Raw genomic sequence first — 17176 nt, 5'->3', positions numbered from 1 at the left:
GGTAACAAGCACATCCGCTCCACCAATCCACGGATGCCACGCCGTTCAGGTACCATAGCTCCGCCCCTTTTCTAGATGGCCAACTTCCACCTAACCCTGGGAATAAACTGTCATGCCATTTAGTCCAGGGTACTCAGTTCCCTTTACACAGCATCCTCGCAGGTCGGGAGGGAGATCTAACACCAAGAATCATTCGATCTCTGACACAGTGTGCATGAACTATTTTAATGTGTAGAATTAGAAGAGATTTGGGTTTTTTTTGCATGTATTTTGATGTACCTTTTATAATAACATATAACCAGGGTTTTCTTCCTCTTGTTGGCATTTGCAACATTATCATTGGCTGAGAATCTTAAAAAACACTGCAGTAAGAGAGAGTCTACACTCATTCTTCATGGCCCCATATCAATTTCCAAGGCCTGTCCAAATGGAACACTCTAGTAGACCATGTGACCGAGGATGTCACAGAGGAAGTAAAGGTGTACCAGGAAGACTGGTAATATAAATTGGTTCTTGGAAACAAAAATATGCACATCCCAAATTATAGAAAAATAAGAAAAACAAACACATCTTCATAGACAAGTGTTAATTAATTAATTTACCAACACAAACAGGATGTAGGACATTTTATTTTAAAGCTCTGGTTTACTCCTTTAATCATGTCTGTTTTTAATAACCTACATGAATATGCCTCTAAAACCTTACCTGATAACTCCTAACAGCATTACACACATCATTATCATTATTATTCAGTAGAACGATGTGCTTCCTAATTTGTGTTCAATAATGCAATTACTTGTGTCTTTATACTCTAAATACTGTTTGTCTAGCAGGCATATTTTCTTTTGAATTGAATTCTGGGGCACTGTACAGTATTCTGAAGAAATGCTAAAGCGCCATATAGTCAACCACATTTCAGCAGTTTAAAGGAAATGTATTGTACTAAAAACTAAAAACACAATACACAGGGCATCACTACAGCTAAAACATGTCTCACCTTGTCTTTGCTGGCAGTGATTTTGGATAAAACTCGAGTATATGTCCTGCAATATAAAAAGGAAAATGAGTCCAAACTGCTCTACAGTGGGAAGCTCTGCAGCATTTTCTTTTTTTATTTGGCCAGTAAAAACTAACCAGCTATCTAATTTAAATCAATAAAAAAAAAGGTTTGTATTCAGGAAACTGTTGCTGTATATCAAATGTATGTGTATTTCAGTGGGTACTTAAGGGGCAATAACAAGTGCAGGTACTGGAAAGGGTTGGTCAAACACTAAAACAACAGTGACAGTAAAATTACTTTGTTTAGGTTTTACTGAACCCCCTCTTCCTTAATTAGTGTTGATTAGTAGACAATCTCCTACTCCTGCAGTAATTACTCAAATAAACTTAAAACACAGACACTGAACACATTGAGAGAGACTTTTTACAGTTACTGAATGTCTTTTTCACAGTATTACGGTACTACATACTGTAACACCATTGAACTTTCTGTTTTGTAGTTACAGAGTTATGGATGAATCACTTACTCCTAATTTTTGCTCATGTCCCCTTGATGGACGGTATCCCCTGGCCAAGAATCCTAGCCACGCCACTGTTCAAATACCCCTGTGCACTCTTTAGACTGCACACTTGCTTTTCTTAATTCTCCATCCTGTCTTTTACTTACTGTGTGATGTTTCCTGTTGTCAGCGCACTCATGAGCCACTGCAAGTCCAGGGTTTTGAAGGGAATCAGTACCAGGTTGGTATTAGGTTGCAGGTGTTTGGCACTTTCTGGGTACATGAAGTGATGAGTGGTTTTGCTGCCCACATCCTTTTCATATCCAGCTGTTGGTGCTTGGTTCATTCTGTAATGAAATAGTAGTGGGGATATATTTTTATTATTATTATTTTGCTACACAAGGCACTACAGCTATGGCCAAAGGTTTATGTAATCAAAGAAACTACAAAATGATATCGCAAAAGTCTACCGGAAGCCATAATAGTAGTACAGTATTACGTGTTAGATTTCCAAATGTCACATTTTTTAATTGTCAGTTTTTCGTTAAGTACATGGAAAACTACAACGCGGTATGTAATTCAATATGTTAACGTAACATTATTCAGCAAGTTGCATTCGACTTTATGAAGCAAAATGAGTTTAATCTTGTAGGCACAATTGCCTGGAATTAATAACTATTTTTGATATAAGTACATCTCTGAACTAGTCTATTTTTGATATAAGTACATCTCTGAACTAGTCTTTTTTTGATATAAGTACATCTCTGAACTAGTCTATTTTTGATATAAGTACATCTCTGAACTAGTCTATTTTTGATATAAGTACATCTCTGAACTAGTCTTTTTGGATTCATTCTTGAACACATATTATGCAGTGCAGCATGTGAACTATTGACTGGAGCAACTTCAGAAACACACAGCACAAAGGAGCAGGGTAGTGAGCCTCGGGCCGGTGGACTTTAACTGAGCCCGACACAAAGGGGCTCTACAGGATCATGAATAGATCAGAGCATCTGATCAGAATTTAAGGAGGAAATGAAAGCTGCAGACAGCAGAAGGAAGTCATAAATTAGATAATGGGGTCATCCCATGCAGGGTGAGGCAACCCATGGTCCAAAAAAATGGAAGACAGTTGTAGGGGTAATGTATAGGTCTTTGTGTGAAAGTCCTATAAGAACTGACAACTTGCAGCCAGAACTTTGAATTGGTTTCCAAGTCTAACATGGCTCCATGAAGAGAAGATAGCATTAAGCTCCATGTTCAGGACCCCTGCTAATAGGAAAAAGAGACGTCTGCGAGTCCGTTTTTATAGTTGCAGCTAAAAAGATAGCAACTGGGTCATGCTTTTTTTTAATGTTGAAAACGGCTAAGAGATTTGAGTGGCGTGAGAACAATTTGAAAAAGGTTACAAACACTTAAATGGATACTTGATATAATCTGGATTCTGTTCCAACAATGCCCTTACATAATAAACTGAGCCAATCATAACCCCAACCTCAAGCCCTTTATCATTGAATTGTTGCTGACCGTAGACCTACACGTACCTCATAACTGAATTCCTTTTCTGGCTCTGTATGATCCTCTATAGATTACTACTTTCTGACATGCTTCCTGTAACTCATCCCGCTACACAAGATTTTTCAGCTACGTATTAATTGTTTTCGATTAAGAAAAATCGACCCAGATGCAATAGAAAATATAATAGAACTCATAACAAAAAACAAAAGTAGGTTCCAATGCATGGATGGATTCATCAATCAGATGGATTCATGGGTTTTCATGTTCTTTGCCAGACTTCATGATCACGCTCATGCACCTGGTAATATGCATGTAATCCTGGGTATTTTGCATTACATGAAAGCCTATTGATAGCATATATATATATATATATATATATATATATATATATATATATATATATATATATATATATATATCTTACAGTAAAAGAGTCAGAATATTCAAGATCTTGCTGCTAAATGTAGAAATAGACCTGATAACGCTTTACTTCTGACATTTACTGGTAAATCTGAAAATAAACATAACGCTACCAGATTTCCCAGATTCTGACTTTTACTGTAACATATATATCACTTAGTACGAGTACACAAATGTGGATAATGTAGGGCCCTATGAAATCCGTGTTGCGGAGAACACGGACGGAATCACAGAATTCAGAGAAAAACATTACCACAAAATCAGTTTGAACAAACAAAATATATATGTATATATTAAAATTAAAATTAAAATTACATTGAACTAGCACAGTGTTTGTACGACAAGAGGCTTCAAGAAACACACGTCCCTGTGTGCCCCTCTCAGCCACCATACACGACCGTGATTTTCACTGTAAAAAAGCGTTGCCTCTCGTGCCACTTCACTTGCTAGCTACCGTTATCGCTTGGGGTTAAAACGACTACCTAGAAGTTATTCTGAGGTTCTCAGGGAGATATTACTAAGTGCCTTTTTATTAAGTTAAAATAAATCAAAATATTTAGGCTTTTATTTACATTGTTTGTCATTAATTATTAATGAAAACATTACATCTATTTTGAAATGTTATAGTTCAGCTTGTGTTGAAAATAAAAACTACTAAAAAAAGCCTACATTTTGATTTTTTTAAAATGTACAATGTTCCTAGTTTGTTTCTATTACATTGTGCCAATTTGTACCCTTTTTTCTGAAAGCACTTTGATTAAAACCATTTAGAAAGTTTTTATTTTGTCATAAATCTGACAATTCTAAATAATAAAACAGATTTCATAAGGCCCTAATAATGGATTAATCAGGGTGACGGCAGTAGCACACGTGTCAACTCAATTCTTTTACCTAGAGTTTGGATTAGTAGTGTATATGTAACAGAGGAAGTGTGTACAGTATTATCCAATGCAATGCTGTGTACAAGAGAAATTCAGAGAGCTACATTACAGGTATAACATCAGTAAACTGTAAAGGTACAATCATGAACAGGGGGGTTTGTAGGCATTGTGCATGACTGGATAACCGTAACCTTGGAAATCACACTGTAGCAACGCTTTCTCATGCATCCGGTGTAAAGATTTTAATAAATCAAAGAAATGAAAGGTCACCGTGAACCAACTGGGACTGGCTTCAATTTATTTATGCTTAAAGCTTGACCGACATGCTGTGTTGAATGCAATTTCTAATTTCCATACAGTATGCAAACCCCCACTCCCCAAAACCCTGTTGCATGATTAAACCAGTCAGCGTCTTCACGGTCGTCGCCAGGAACCCTTATTTAAAAACATCCACTAGTTACTGATTTATTAAGGAAGTGATGATCGTTGCATACCAATTCAAAAAGGTCAGCACGAACACTGAATAACCAGCTTCACCCATAGCTCAGCAGCAATATACATAGCAGGTTCAATTATATCTATATGACCTAACCCAATGTAAAGAACCGGTGGATTTTAATTAGGATATTACATTCTATGTTAATAGATTTTTCAAGGCTGGGCGGTTTTCAACCCATTACTAAAATGCTACAAATAAAGGATCCTTCTAGAGTATTTATTTTATGAATATGAGAGGCAAAAAAAAATGCTTATGTGCTCTCCACAAGAAAGTGCTGCACTGGGGACACTCCACAAAAATGACTTATTACATACAGGCAATGTGCTGGTCAAGCTTCTGTGTCTAAGAATAACAAAGAGCACCTCTCACAATCAGGACCACGGCAGAAATCTTGAGCTTGTTGTTAGTCTGGTGTTGTCTGGACTATCAATGTAACAAATGCAACATTTTCATGGCGTGAGTCTGTGCAACTAAAGCTATCACTACATCAGAGTCTCCTATGCAAAGCTAGTGAAACAGAGGATTCACACAAATACATACATACATAAATAAATAAATAAATGCAACAGCTACAATATACTGCCTATTTAAATCAAGATAAATATGCAAATCTGTTGCTGCGAATAATCAGAGTCAATGTTTGCATTCAGTTATTACTTACATCTAAATTTGGAGATTGTGAGGGTGAATACCTCACAGGTTCAGCTAACAGAACAGATACCAACACTTGCAGCCTCAGAGGGAGTTGTTGGTGTAATAGTGTGGGGCTGGATGTTTGTACTGGATATTATAGTTCATAAATGCAATAATGCTACAGCACAAATACCAACGATTACACTGACTGGGACTGACTACAACTGTGCAACACAATCAATCAGTTGCTGTTTTCTAAATAATGCCATGTTAAGCTAAATTATTCCCATGTGAGCATCTTAACCACTGTATAAAATGTTAGATCCCGCTGGCCGAGTGATATAAAGCATGTGACTGAGCTGTCATCGGTTAGCTTTTCTGACATACAGGGTCTGCATTACCTTTAAAGACAGCGCAGTGGCTATTCAGTGACTGAGCTGTCATCAGTTAGCTTTTCTGACAGACAGGGTCTGCATTACCTTTAAAGACAGCGCAGTGGCTATTCAGTGACTGAGCTGTCATCAGTTAGCTTTTCTGACAGACAGGGTCTGCATTACCTTTAAAGACAGTGTAGTAGTTATTGTTTTCTAGTTGCATGCATTACTTCCTTACCTGAACACAAAGTCATTGAGGTCAATCTGGGAGCCGTAATTGGATCCCTTAAGGTTCCCAGAGTTCCCGATGACAGCACACTTCCTACAGCGAGGGGCCCCCCAGTCCAAGTACACTTCTTTGCTGGGGATGATCTTATACAGCTCCTCCATTACTGCAGTGAGGTTGGCAGGATCCTGCTCCTGCTGAAGCATCTAGAGAGATTACAAGCAACGCGTTTCCAAACAAGCACATGCATCCTTGAGGCTCTAAAGCCTTTTAAAAATGATTTTTTCCCTGACCTACAAAATCACTTTTTCAACATAATCACTTATTAGAGATCAACTGGTTAAACTTCAAGTTACATCTTCCTGGATAGATAACTAAGTAAATTCAAGTGAAATCTGTGCTAATTATGGTATACTATATATGGCTTTTACTGAATTCAGGGCTCATTAAACATACAGTACCTGCCACCATATGTAGGTGTCTTCAGACAGCACAGTGTTTTTGGACATCAAGGGCCTGATGGAGTGATTGAAACGCTCATCAAACCAGGGAGAAGTATGAGCCTCAGAGACACAGTGCTCACAGGCACAGGGCTTGTTGGGTAGGGTGCTGTCTGACCAGCCATGAATTATATTCAGATAGTACATGGAGGAGGACTCGTGGTAGGAGTACCTCAACACAATGGTGGTCAGGGTGAGAAAGCACAACAGGGTCAGGACTTTCTGTTTCCGCTGCATCACCCACAGCTTTTTCTTTTATGTTAAGCATCCAAAATAGTTGTCCCGAGTGTTAAAAATAGGAGATCCTCCTACCCTACAATTTATTTTAAGGTTCTGAGCAGTGTCAACGGCAGAATGACAAGAAGGCTACTTAGCAGTACTGACGTAGCACAGCTGAAGACTGGACTTTTCCAAGGGAAATCAGATCATTTCTGTTTACCATCAGCTGGGTGGAGGGGCCAATGAACGACAAGGACATCACTAAAAAGTCATAACTAATAGCTCTTGCAGGAGGAATGTGGCTGAGGGTAGACCAAGAAAACATCAATCTACGATGGTCAGCATTCAGGGGATATATAGTTTGAATGTCTAAACACCAAACATGTCGCAAAGTGTAAGAGCACCTGTAAAAACATAATCCAGTTGCTGTTTTGAATTCTAAATTGTGGAGAGAATTCCCTCCTCTGCACACAGAAGCTCAGAAGCACAAGTGTCAGCTTGATCGAGGAGACATGCCAAGGGCTCGAGTTCTTTACAGGGTTGCAGGACCCTGACCTCTGCCCATTACCTGAAAACAAGAAACAGAAGAGAGTCAGGACAATGTACAATACACAATTATTCTGCATTGGCACTTCACTGTATCCTGAAATCTGACTGTACACCACAATCTAGGTAAATACAGTATGACTGTACACCCCCTACACGTTCAGTTAAAGAATAAGTAGAGGGGAACCAACAAATACGTGCCCACATGCTGCTACAACTGTTTAAAAAATGTACCGGTAACTTCTCTTTTCATTGTTAAGATCCTGACAACTTTTTACACTTATAACTTTAAAGTCTGTTTCAAAGCTCTTTTCCAAACAGCTGCTTATGCCCTGGGGTTTGAGATATGTCCTCTAAATCACTGCAGGAAGAGCCATTTAAAAAAAATATATAACAACAAGTGCTCTGGCTTTTCTGTTCTGTACCACATCATGGATCATTATTGCTGTGTTACCTGTTCTATAATGTGGACAATAATCCTGACACTGTCAGTGCACTACCCTTACAAAAATGAAAAGTTTGCTGCAAATCTGCAGTTAATTTGCGGCAAACATGCAGGAAAAGAAATAATTAGCCAGAATTGCCAGAAGTTTGCAGCTGTTTGCCGCTAGTGGCTAACCTTTAGCAACCTTCTGGCAGACAGTTTCCCAGAAGTTTTTTTCTGGTTAACATAATGATTTTCTAAGAAAATATATGTGGTGCAGACTGTATAATAATAATAATAATAATAATAATAATAATAATAATAATAATAGGAAGATACCCTAAGTAGTATAACTGTTATTCTTAAATATGAAAAGTTTTGAGGGTTTTGTTCTTGAATATAATAATATATATGTTTTTTTTTTTTTTACTATTTTCAGACATTAGAGTTCTTAGTACTGAAGCATCAGTTCAAACACACACTAGTTATTTTGTATTTTGTATATCAATAAGAAAATTCAACACCAGGAATTAATTTCAAAATAAACTGTTTATTTCTAAGTCAAAATGCTTATGTTCCATCTCGGTGGAGGACAAAACATTTATGTGAATACAAGAAATATTTACAAATATCTTATGAAAAACCGATGTAATTGCATTAGCTGAATTACTTATCTCCTTACTAAACATACAATTTTAATTGATAACATATTCAAATCTCTACCTTAGAAGGTGTAAGCAACTGAGCTAAATGGGATCTGTACTAATAAGACCATTCAGTGATGTAGATGTTAAACTAAATCTCATCAACCTGACTCGAATGTATTTGGTGCAAATATTTTGTCAGTCCCAGGGATAGCAACATTTCTTTAATGGGGTTGCGAATCTCTGCGCAATTTAAGAATCGATTTTAGTTTTAGAAACATACGTTCATTTATTATTATTGAACTTTTACTCCAAAATGTACTGCCAATGAGTCCCTCACTCTATATACCGATTACCTAGCAACCAACTTGCATGTCAGCCAATCAGCGCAATGCACTTCTGTAGTGTTTAGTCCAGCTTTTATGATTTTTGTTGTGAAGTGAGTTCAAAAAGTTGTTTTGCATAAATATCTAAAAACTGACAGTTTCCTGAAGAAGTGTTGGAAACGGGAGTAATGAAGCCGAATCGAGTGGCACTGCAGCAAAAGAAGTGCCGACAACTGTAATGAACTTGTTGATGCGAAACGGCTTGCTTTGCTAGCTTACATGGCATATATTTTGATCTCGAGATACATCTGTTCATTCTAGTATCACTAACTAAATCCAAAGCTGAGCCAAGAAGCTGTCCTTGTGGTACGATCGCGTAACGTGGAAGCATTATTTTTATTTTTTCTATTTTTTACTGTTGGCTTTAAAAAATCTTGCGATTGTATTATGAATTAAAAATAGCCAATGGTGGGGGCTCCCGAGTGGCGCATCCAGTAAAAGCACTTGTGTAGAGTGCAGGATGCGTCCCATAGTCTGGACGTCGCAAGGTCGAGTCCAGGCTATTCCTTTGCCGACCGAGAACGGGAGCTCCCAGGGGGCGGCGCTCAATTGGCCGAGCGCCGCCCAGGGGAGGTTGGGTTAGGTCGGCCAGGGTGTTCTCAGCTCACCGCTCACCGTGCACCAGTGACCCCTGTAGTCTGGCCGGGCGCCTGCGGGCCTGCCTGTAAGCTGCCCCAGAGCTGCGTTATCCTCCGACGCTGTAGCTCTTGGGTGGCTGCATGGTGAGTCCGTAGTGTGAAAAAAAGCGGTCGGCTGACGGCACACGCTTCGGAGGACACCAGGTGTTCGTCTTCACCCTCCCGAGTCAGCGCAGGGGTGGTAGCGGTGAGCTGAGCATAATAAAATAATTGGCCATTCCAAATTGGGAGAAAATAATAAAAATAATTGGCACAGACTAAATTTATAAAAAAATAAATAAATAAAAATAACCAATGGTTATATATTAGTTTTGTTGATATTAAGCATCCATTTTGAAAAGAGCTTTGAAACAGATTTTAAAGTAAAAAAATTGTAAAAAGTTGTCAAGATGTTAACAATGAAAAAAAATCACAAGTACATTATTTAAACAGTTGTAGCAACACCTGGGGACGTGTAAAGGTGTATTTTTCGGAACCCCACTACTTGTAGATATTAAAAAGTATTTCTTTAACCTCAGACACTACTGTCTAACAGTGCTACACCAGCTGGTACGGGCAGACCTGAAGCAGCTGCAAGTGAACCTGCCCTCAATGCCACTCTGGGGTTCCTTCTGGTCTCGACATGTTGTAAATTTCAGATGACGCACACCACATTCCAACTGACTTATTTTCTCTGTTGTAAACTCAAGAGCTATCTATGTATTACTACAGTACTGTGAGTGCAGTTATTGAAATATTACAGAAGGAAGTTCACAGGTTGAAATATTTGTAGAAAATCGAGAGTTTATCACATTATAGCCAAACGCAATCCGAAACGTCTTTTTATGGGAGGCTAGGCATGTATGTTAGAAGTTTGGTGAAGACGAAGAGTGTGTCTGCACGTAAAGGGTCCCTGTTTTTTTAATCAGGAAACTAACCATTTTCAGATATCTAATACTACTGGCAGGTACAGTAACAGCATTAAAGGGGATTTGCAGGTATGGATCTCTAAATTGTATGTACACATACAGCAGGGGTGTGCAGTTTTTGAAAAAAAAGTGTTGTCTAACAGACAAAATGCTAGAAAAATCTATTTGTCCTTCTTAAAAATCTACTTGCTCCCTCCCCGTCGCGCAAAACACACACAAAAAAGTAGAATGTAACTTGTAGGATTTTGGTTTTATTTAACAGGGAACACAATCAATCAATTAGTGATTAACAAGGGCGGATCTAGCCTTGTAGCTTGAGGGGTTCACTAAATTCAAGATACACAAAAGGCTGCCTGTGATCCCACCTCACCTCAACACATTTATAACATACTTCAAGGAAATGTTCCTTTCAATGCAGTTTGGTACACATTTACTGGTAAATTTAAGTAACATACTAAGAGTATGACTATAATAAGCAATTTGAAATATAAAAATAGCTTCTGCCTGTTTTTTTTTCCACTCTTTCTCTATAAGCTGAATCCAGCTCCTGATGTGCAGGTGTTTTAGTTTATTGCATCACAGATACGAAATCATTGCCAACTATTGCTTTGTGGAATTCTGATCTTTGACGTCCTTTCAGTTTTGTAACTGCTGATTTTTAAAAGGACGTGTGTATAACCTGTAATGCACACAACATTTAGTGTAGGCACCATCAAATTCTACAAAGACAAAATGTTTTTTCTTTATTTATATTTCTGTTATATACTTATAATATTGTGGCTTCAATGCCAAACCCGTAGTCAGCTATGAGGCACAGGCCTCGGATAAAATCATACTAATAATTATTTATTTAGGCTCTTTTACTCGTTGTTTAGTTGTTTTGCCGCAATATAAAATGTATTTCATCCCTCGTGTGCACACATTAATTCCCAAGTCCCGCTGATATCTATACCCTCTGCTGTGCTCTTCATAAATGTTTACTGTCATTGCAGACCTCAGAGACCCCGTACGGCTCAGTACATACCACCATAGCGAGTTAAACCCGTTCGAATGACTTCCAAACAACCAAGGATTACTGACTTTTTTACAAGGTGAAAAAGGAATAATCCATTCTGGTAGCCCGCAGTTTAGCGAACCCAGCTTATACTATTATTCCAATGCTAAAACGCTGGTGGAAGTGGCTTGTAAACTGCAGTTTAGTGGACCCGGTTTATGCACATTTGAACAATTCTAACAACAGTTGATGTCATTATAGGTAGGGGTTTGGGGGCTTGCCCCGATAGACACTGTAACTTACTATACTTGGTGATATTTCATGGCTGGCTACAGCCCTGGAATGCTTTATCTACAGTGATTGCACAGATATAGTTTCTTCCCAAAAAGATCAAATAAGTAGCCTTTATTTAAAAATAAATAAACAAATAAATACAGTATTGTGAGCTGTGTTAATGATTAACAAAGAAAAAGCATGCACTCCAAAAGAGTCCTACTATTTACCACAAAGTACCACAAATTACCACATATTAACAAGACTCAAACACTGTTTACTATAAATGACACAGATATTTCTGTACCATCAGCAGTAAGATTTAGCAAAAAGCTACTTTTTGTTTGTTACTGTTTCAATTTATTTGTTATAATATAATATTCTCTCAGCTATAACTTGCTATTTGAAACCGTTATTTTAATAATCATAATTAATAATTAATAATTAGTAATTTAGCAGATGCCTTTATCCAAAGCGACTTACAGACATTAGGGGGTGAACTATGCATCACAACTGCTGCTGCAGAGTCACTTACAATAGGACCTCGGTTTTACGGCTCATCCAAAGGATATTTTGCTGAATTTAAAGTTATACAATTTATATTTATTACCATCCCTGTGTTTCGTGGGTGGTGGTGGTACAGAATTATCTGCGTTACTTATAATCAGCTGTGTTTTACTTTTTTTGCCATTGTAGTACATTTATGCATGTATTTATACAGGAAAAAAAGGTGTACAATCAATGATAAAATACATTTACACATAGATCACAGCAACGGCCCCGACACAGCCAGAGGGCTGGTTTACAGCGGGCTCCTGTCATGCAGGGGAGAAGGAGGCGAGAAGAGAGAAGAAATACATGGAAGAAGGATAGATCAGAACGTGATGATCTGGTTTTCACGGCGGGTACCCGGCGCCGGATTTTCTACCCGTAAATATGGAAAACATTGACATCGAAAGAAAAAATAACAAATATATATATATATATATATATATATATATATATATATATATATATATATTGTAGCGATCTCGGTTCCCGCAGGCAGGCGCATCACACAGGGCGAGGAAATCCACACACAGGCGGGCGCGAACCCGGGACCTCTCGCACTAAAGCATAGCGCCAATACCGCTGTACAAAAGAGCCGGCTCCCTTGCACGGAGCGTACATCGGGCTTATGTCTTTGTGTGTGATTACGTCACCCACCAGCCCTGCTGCTGCCTTCCCCCGTGCACGCTACAATATATTGCCAGGGAAAGTCTACCTTGATATGCTTCTAAACAGTAAACTTGACGTTTTTTTTAAACATCCCAAAAAGTACATGCTTGACCACAAAGTGTTATAAATTCCACAACACGATTTTCTCTAATCTGCTATTATCAGCGACTGTGGTGGGTTTTTTTTGTATGTGACTTTACTAGATTGCTGCATACAGGGCAGCAGTGTGGAGTAGTGGTTAGGGCTCTGGACTCTTGACTGGAGGGTTGTGGATTCAATCCCTGGTAGGGGACACTGCTGCTGTTGTACCCTTGAGCAAGGTACTTTACCTAGATTGCTCCAGTAAAAACCCAACTGTATAAATGGGTAATTGTATGTAAAATAATGTGATATCTTGTAACAGTTGTAAGTCGCCCTGGATAAGGGCGTCTGCTAAGAAATAAATAATAATAATTTAAATGTCAGATTCATGTATTAAGAAAGCAGTATCACTTATTTGCTAATTTACAAAAAACCTAAATAACACCTTAGATTAGTCTGCCTTGCCAGAGTCTCTCAAGCAGCCATTTCTGGGTTTCTTTATAACCAATAGAAGATCAGCTTCTCCCACAGCTAGCCAATCAGAAATGATAGGGGTGGGACGTAAACACTTTTTAAAGTGTTTGTGCTTCGGTACTTCCGCAGTCTTTCTAGCAACAGAACAAACACAGGAACAATAAATAAATAAAAACGACTTGTCTGACGGGCACGCAGTATTTAAAAATATAAGTATAACACCAAAACTTGTTGTACCTCACACTAAACTTGTTGTCTGGGACGTCGGGTGATATGAATTGCACCCGTGGTACAGGTATCTAGGTTGGCTTTATTTTACTTTGATAGGAAAAAGAACACTTACTGTTCAGACTTTGGTTAACTGAATTAACAGATGAAATACATGGAAACTCCCACAATGCTGGAATAAAAACATGTTTTATTTTCATTATTTATGTAAAAGCCAGGCTTAAAGCAGTTTTAATTTGTTTTATTTTGTAATATTTTGATAGTGTGCTTTTTACTGTAGCCTGTATTCAAAGTAATAGCCTGTGGAAATATAATAAGGTACAGCTTCCTCATTCACTGCTATTGTGTTTGCTTGAATACTTACTCACATTACAGTATTTGCATGTATGAGCACTGCACAATCTCAAATTGAAATTTAAAACAATAAGGGTTGAACTCACTGCTCAATGTTAAAACTTTTTTCTTTATTACTCCACCAATAATGGCTTTTAGGTAGAATTCTTTAACCAAAGACCAAAATTCTTATTTAGGATATTATTATTATTTATAATTATTGCATTTATATAGCATTTTATATACAAAAGTATTACAAAGCACTGTACAGTAGTGTCAGAAAAAAAACACAATTCATTTATATAGCATGTCACACATACATACAACTGCCATTATCAGACCATTTAAATAACAGTATACACATACTGCAGCAATTTTAAAGTTACATTAAAATCCACTAAGATTAGAAAGCCATTTTATAAAAGTGTGTTTTTAATGGCAGTATAATTTACATGTCAATTTAAAAGTTATCTGCCTTTTCAGAAACATATCTATTGCCTGCATGGTTAAGCAGCAGCATAAATAGAGAGTGCTACAAAAACACATTATTGGTTATTATATAAGTAAGAAATTAAAACTTCTGAAAATGTAGATGGTATAAAAAATCCTTTGAAGCTTTTTTTTTTTTTTTTTTTAATATAACTGTGATAAAACCCCATGGAACACAATTCATACTTTGTGTGTCACTCTTTGGGTTTAAACAAAAACAAAAAGGAACCCGGAGGACAGAATGTGTGATTGAATGGATATGTGTAAAAGATCTGTAGAACTGATATGGAACTGATATGGAACTGATACAGCAGCTGAAACAATATGCCAGTGAAACAGTTCCTTTTCACTGCTCAATCTGGTAACGGAACTTGACTGAAAGAATCATAGAAAACTTTTAAGTACCAACTGTACAAAATGTTAAAGTGCACAATCTGGATAATTACTATAACCAAGGTGTGGCAGGACTAAGGCCCTGCACGTGTAAAAAGGATTATTTTCTGCTTCTGTGTAAATCAAGTTTGCTGTAATGTTTAAGTTTGTGTTAGATATGTCAGGTCTGGGAGTTAGTCCCTTTGCAGTTCAACTCGTCATTTTCATAACAAACTTTAATTAAACCTTTTAAATACCCATACTGTCTTACCTCTGCAACCCACTCACCATTTATTTGGATTACAGATCCAATGACCAACCCCTATTCCTGATGTCAAGCCAATGACCTAAGCAACGGATATTACCAAGCTACCAGACCATTGGAGGCAAGAGTCCAGCCTGAGAAGGTTAATGATGGGCCCCGCTGGGCACATGAACAGCAGTGATGAGCTGAATTAGTCCCAATAACTTTCTTCCATAATCCTGCAGAAGCACAAGGGCCAGTGCATCCCTGCCTGTGGTTCCCTAGTCAAGATGGGCAACTGCGGGACATGGAGCAGTCGTGCATATGTGGCGCACCCTGCATACAGCAGTGATTTTACTAGCAGGGTCACTGGTTACATTTTAGAAGAAAAAAAAGAATAGAAAAGAATGTCTTCATCCTCTCAGCCTAGTTTGCAGTTTATAAATACAGAGCCTTAATATATACATCATGTCCCTCAACTCAGATTCCATCCTTGGCATTTATCTTGCATGAATGTAAGCCTTTGAAACTGAAATCTGACACATGCATGGGGGAGCCGTAGCCTTGAGCCAGCATCTGTGTTCAATTTGAAGAATGAACAGCAGCGTCCAGAATAGTAGTCAGCATTGCTTTCTCGACACATCAATCGAATTACTTTAGACATGCCTGTTCATAATCAGAATAAAGTAAATGATCATGTGCTAGTATTACACTATCTTAGATGTAGTGCTTTTGAAAGACTTTCCCCTTGTTCCACTTACATAAGCATCTGAGCCTGAATGAGTGGGCTTAATCATGTGGTAATGCCTGCCTCGTGCATTTACATGCCTGAGCCGGAGGCGAGGGCATTAACGTAACGAGAAGGGCATTATCACACAATTAAACCCGCTCCTACAGGCTCAAATGCTATTAGAATATGGATAAGTTAAACAACATTAAAAAATGATGTTTTCCTAATAGTTTTATCCTGATTTTATGAAGAACTAGTTTTGGTTGCTAAGCATTTACCTCAGTATTCCATGAGTAATGCGGTTTTCTCAAAAAACATCTGCGGTCTGTTCAGGATCTTTGGTTTAATCCAAGCGGTGGACGCTGTAGGCTACTTCCAGTTGTGGTGTAAATAACAACTTCATACAGTACCATATTTAATTAAAATATTCTACTTACATGCAGCTGTTCGTACCCTGTTTTGTGAAGTGTTTGTTTTTTTAGACTGTTTTTTTTAAAGAAATAGGATCTGAGTGCATATTTGTGCAGCCAGATATCAGTATTTACTGTCAGGCTACTTTTTTTTTTTGAATGTGTTATTGGTAATCGTGCTGTTTTGTTCATAAAGTTTATTCAAAGTGCTGTCAGAGAACACGGTACCATATCTGTGTTGCTGGTGATCCGTTGAAATAAAGTTATTGAATGTCATTCTGCATCCATTTGTTTTACAACTTGTGAATAAAACCGTAGAGTAGCTGCTATAGCCGCTGATTAACACTATTTTTGATTGAGTTTAAAAAAAAACAACAAATAAACTTGCTATTCTAAACTTAAATAAATACAGTAAGGACAGCTAGGAAGCAGACATTGACAGACTGCGTTCAGAGTGTGTGTACAATAAGAACGGAAATATTCTTCCATCAATCAGGACAAGGTCAATAATATCAGAAGCGAGTACAGGTCTGCGGATTGATTTGGAACGGTGAATAAACAAAGTTTGAATACTAACATTCGGGCAGGCTTAATTTTATCATAGTTTAAGCCCGCCTGATTGACCAATCAGGTTACAGGAAATCGCCTATCCATAGTCTAATGCTGTTTTGTGTATTGGTTTAAATATATTTACATAGTGCAGCTCATTAGGAATGTTTGCTCATTTCCCTGGTGTGCTGAACTTCGAACGAGCATTCGGCTTTTCAGTAAGTTTGAAAGGTCATTATTATTAAACACTGAGCAGACAGTCATACATAATCTGAATAATAATGTAATGATGAGAGGAGCAGAGGGGAAGTCTGGGTTCACAGATACAGGCACAGAGCAATAAAATGAAGTGTTATAAAAGTGATCACCACATGTCTCCACTACATAACAACAGGAATGGAAATAAAAATAATAATAATACCATTGCATAGCGGTTTGATCCATTCCTAGTTTTACCCCCCAAAAC

At 37.8% G+C, this 17176-nt stretch overlaps 1 protein-coding gene across 2 annotated transcripts in view; it reads right to left on the bottom strand.

Moving 5' to 3' along the window:
• Positions 1 to 17176, bottom strand: part of LOC117399438 (CMP-N-acetylneuraminate-beta-galactosamide-alpha-2,3-sialyltransferase 1-like) — a 45902-nt gene that overhangs the window by 8779 nt on the left and 19947 nt on the right. Inside the window, exons 1-5 of one of the 2 annotated variants that reach the window (XM_059021315.1) lie at positions 15066 to 15465; positions 6512 to 7337; positions 6063 to 6256; positions 1667 to 1846; positions 998 to 1043 (exon numbers count right to left, since the gene is read on the bottom strand). In XM_059021315.1, the coding sequence (XP_058877298.1) occupies positions 998 to 1043; positions 1667 to 1846; positions 6063 to 6256; positions 6512 to 6787 (696 nt within the window). In that variant the 5' untranslated portion in view covers positions 6788 to 7337; positions 15066 to 15465. Of the gene's footprint in view, positions 1 to 997; positions 1044 to 1666; positions 1847 to 6062; positions 6257 to 6511; positions 7338 to 15065; positions 15466 to 17176 lie in introns of those variants that run through there. The other variant, XM_033998590.3, reaches the window with a different exon arrangement.

The sequence above is a fragment of the Acipenser ruthenus genome, chromosome 4 (genome assembly GCF_902713425.1).
Source record: "Acipenser ruthenus chromosome 4, fAciRut3.2 maternal haplotype, whole genome shotgun sequence".
Classification (NCBI taxonomy): Eukaryota; Metazoa; Chordata; class Actinopteri; order Acipenseriformes; family Acipenseridae; genus Acipenser; species Acipenser ruthenus.
This window is presented reverse-complemented; position numbering and strand designations above follow the sequence as displayed.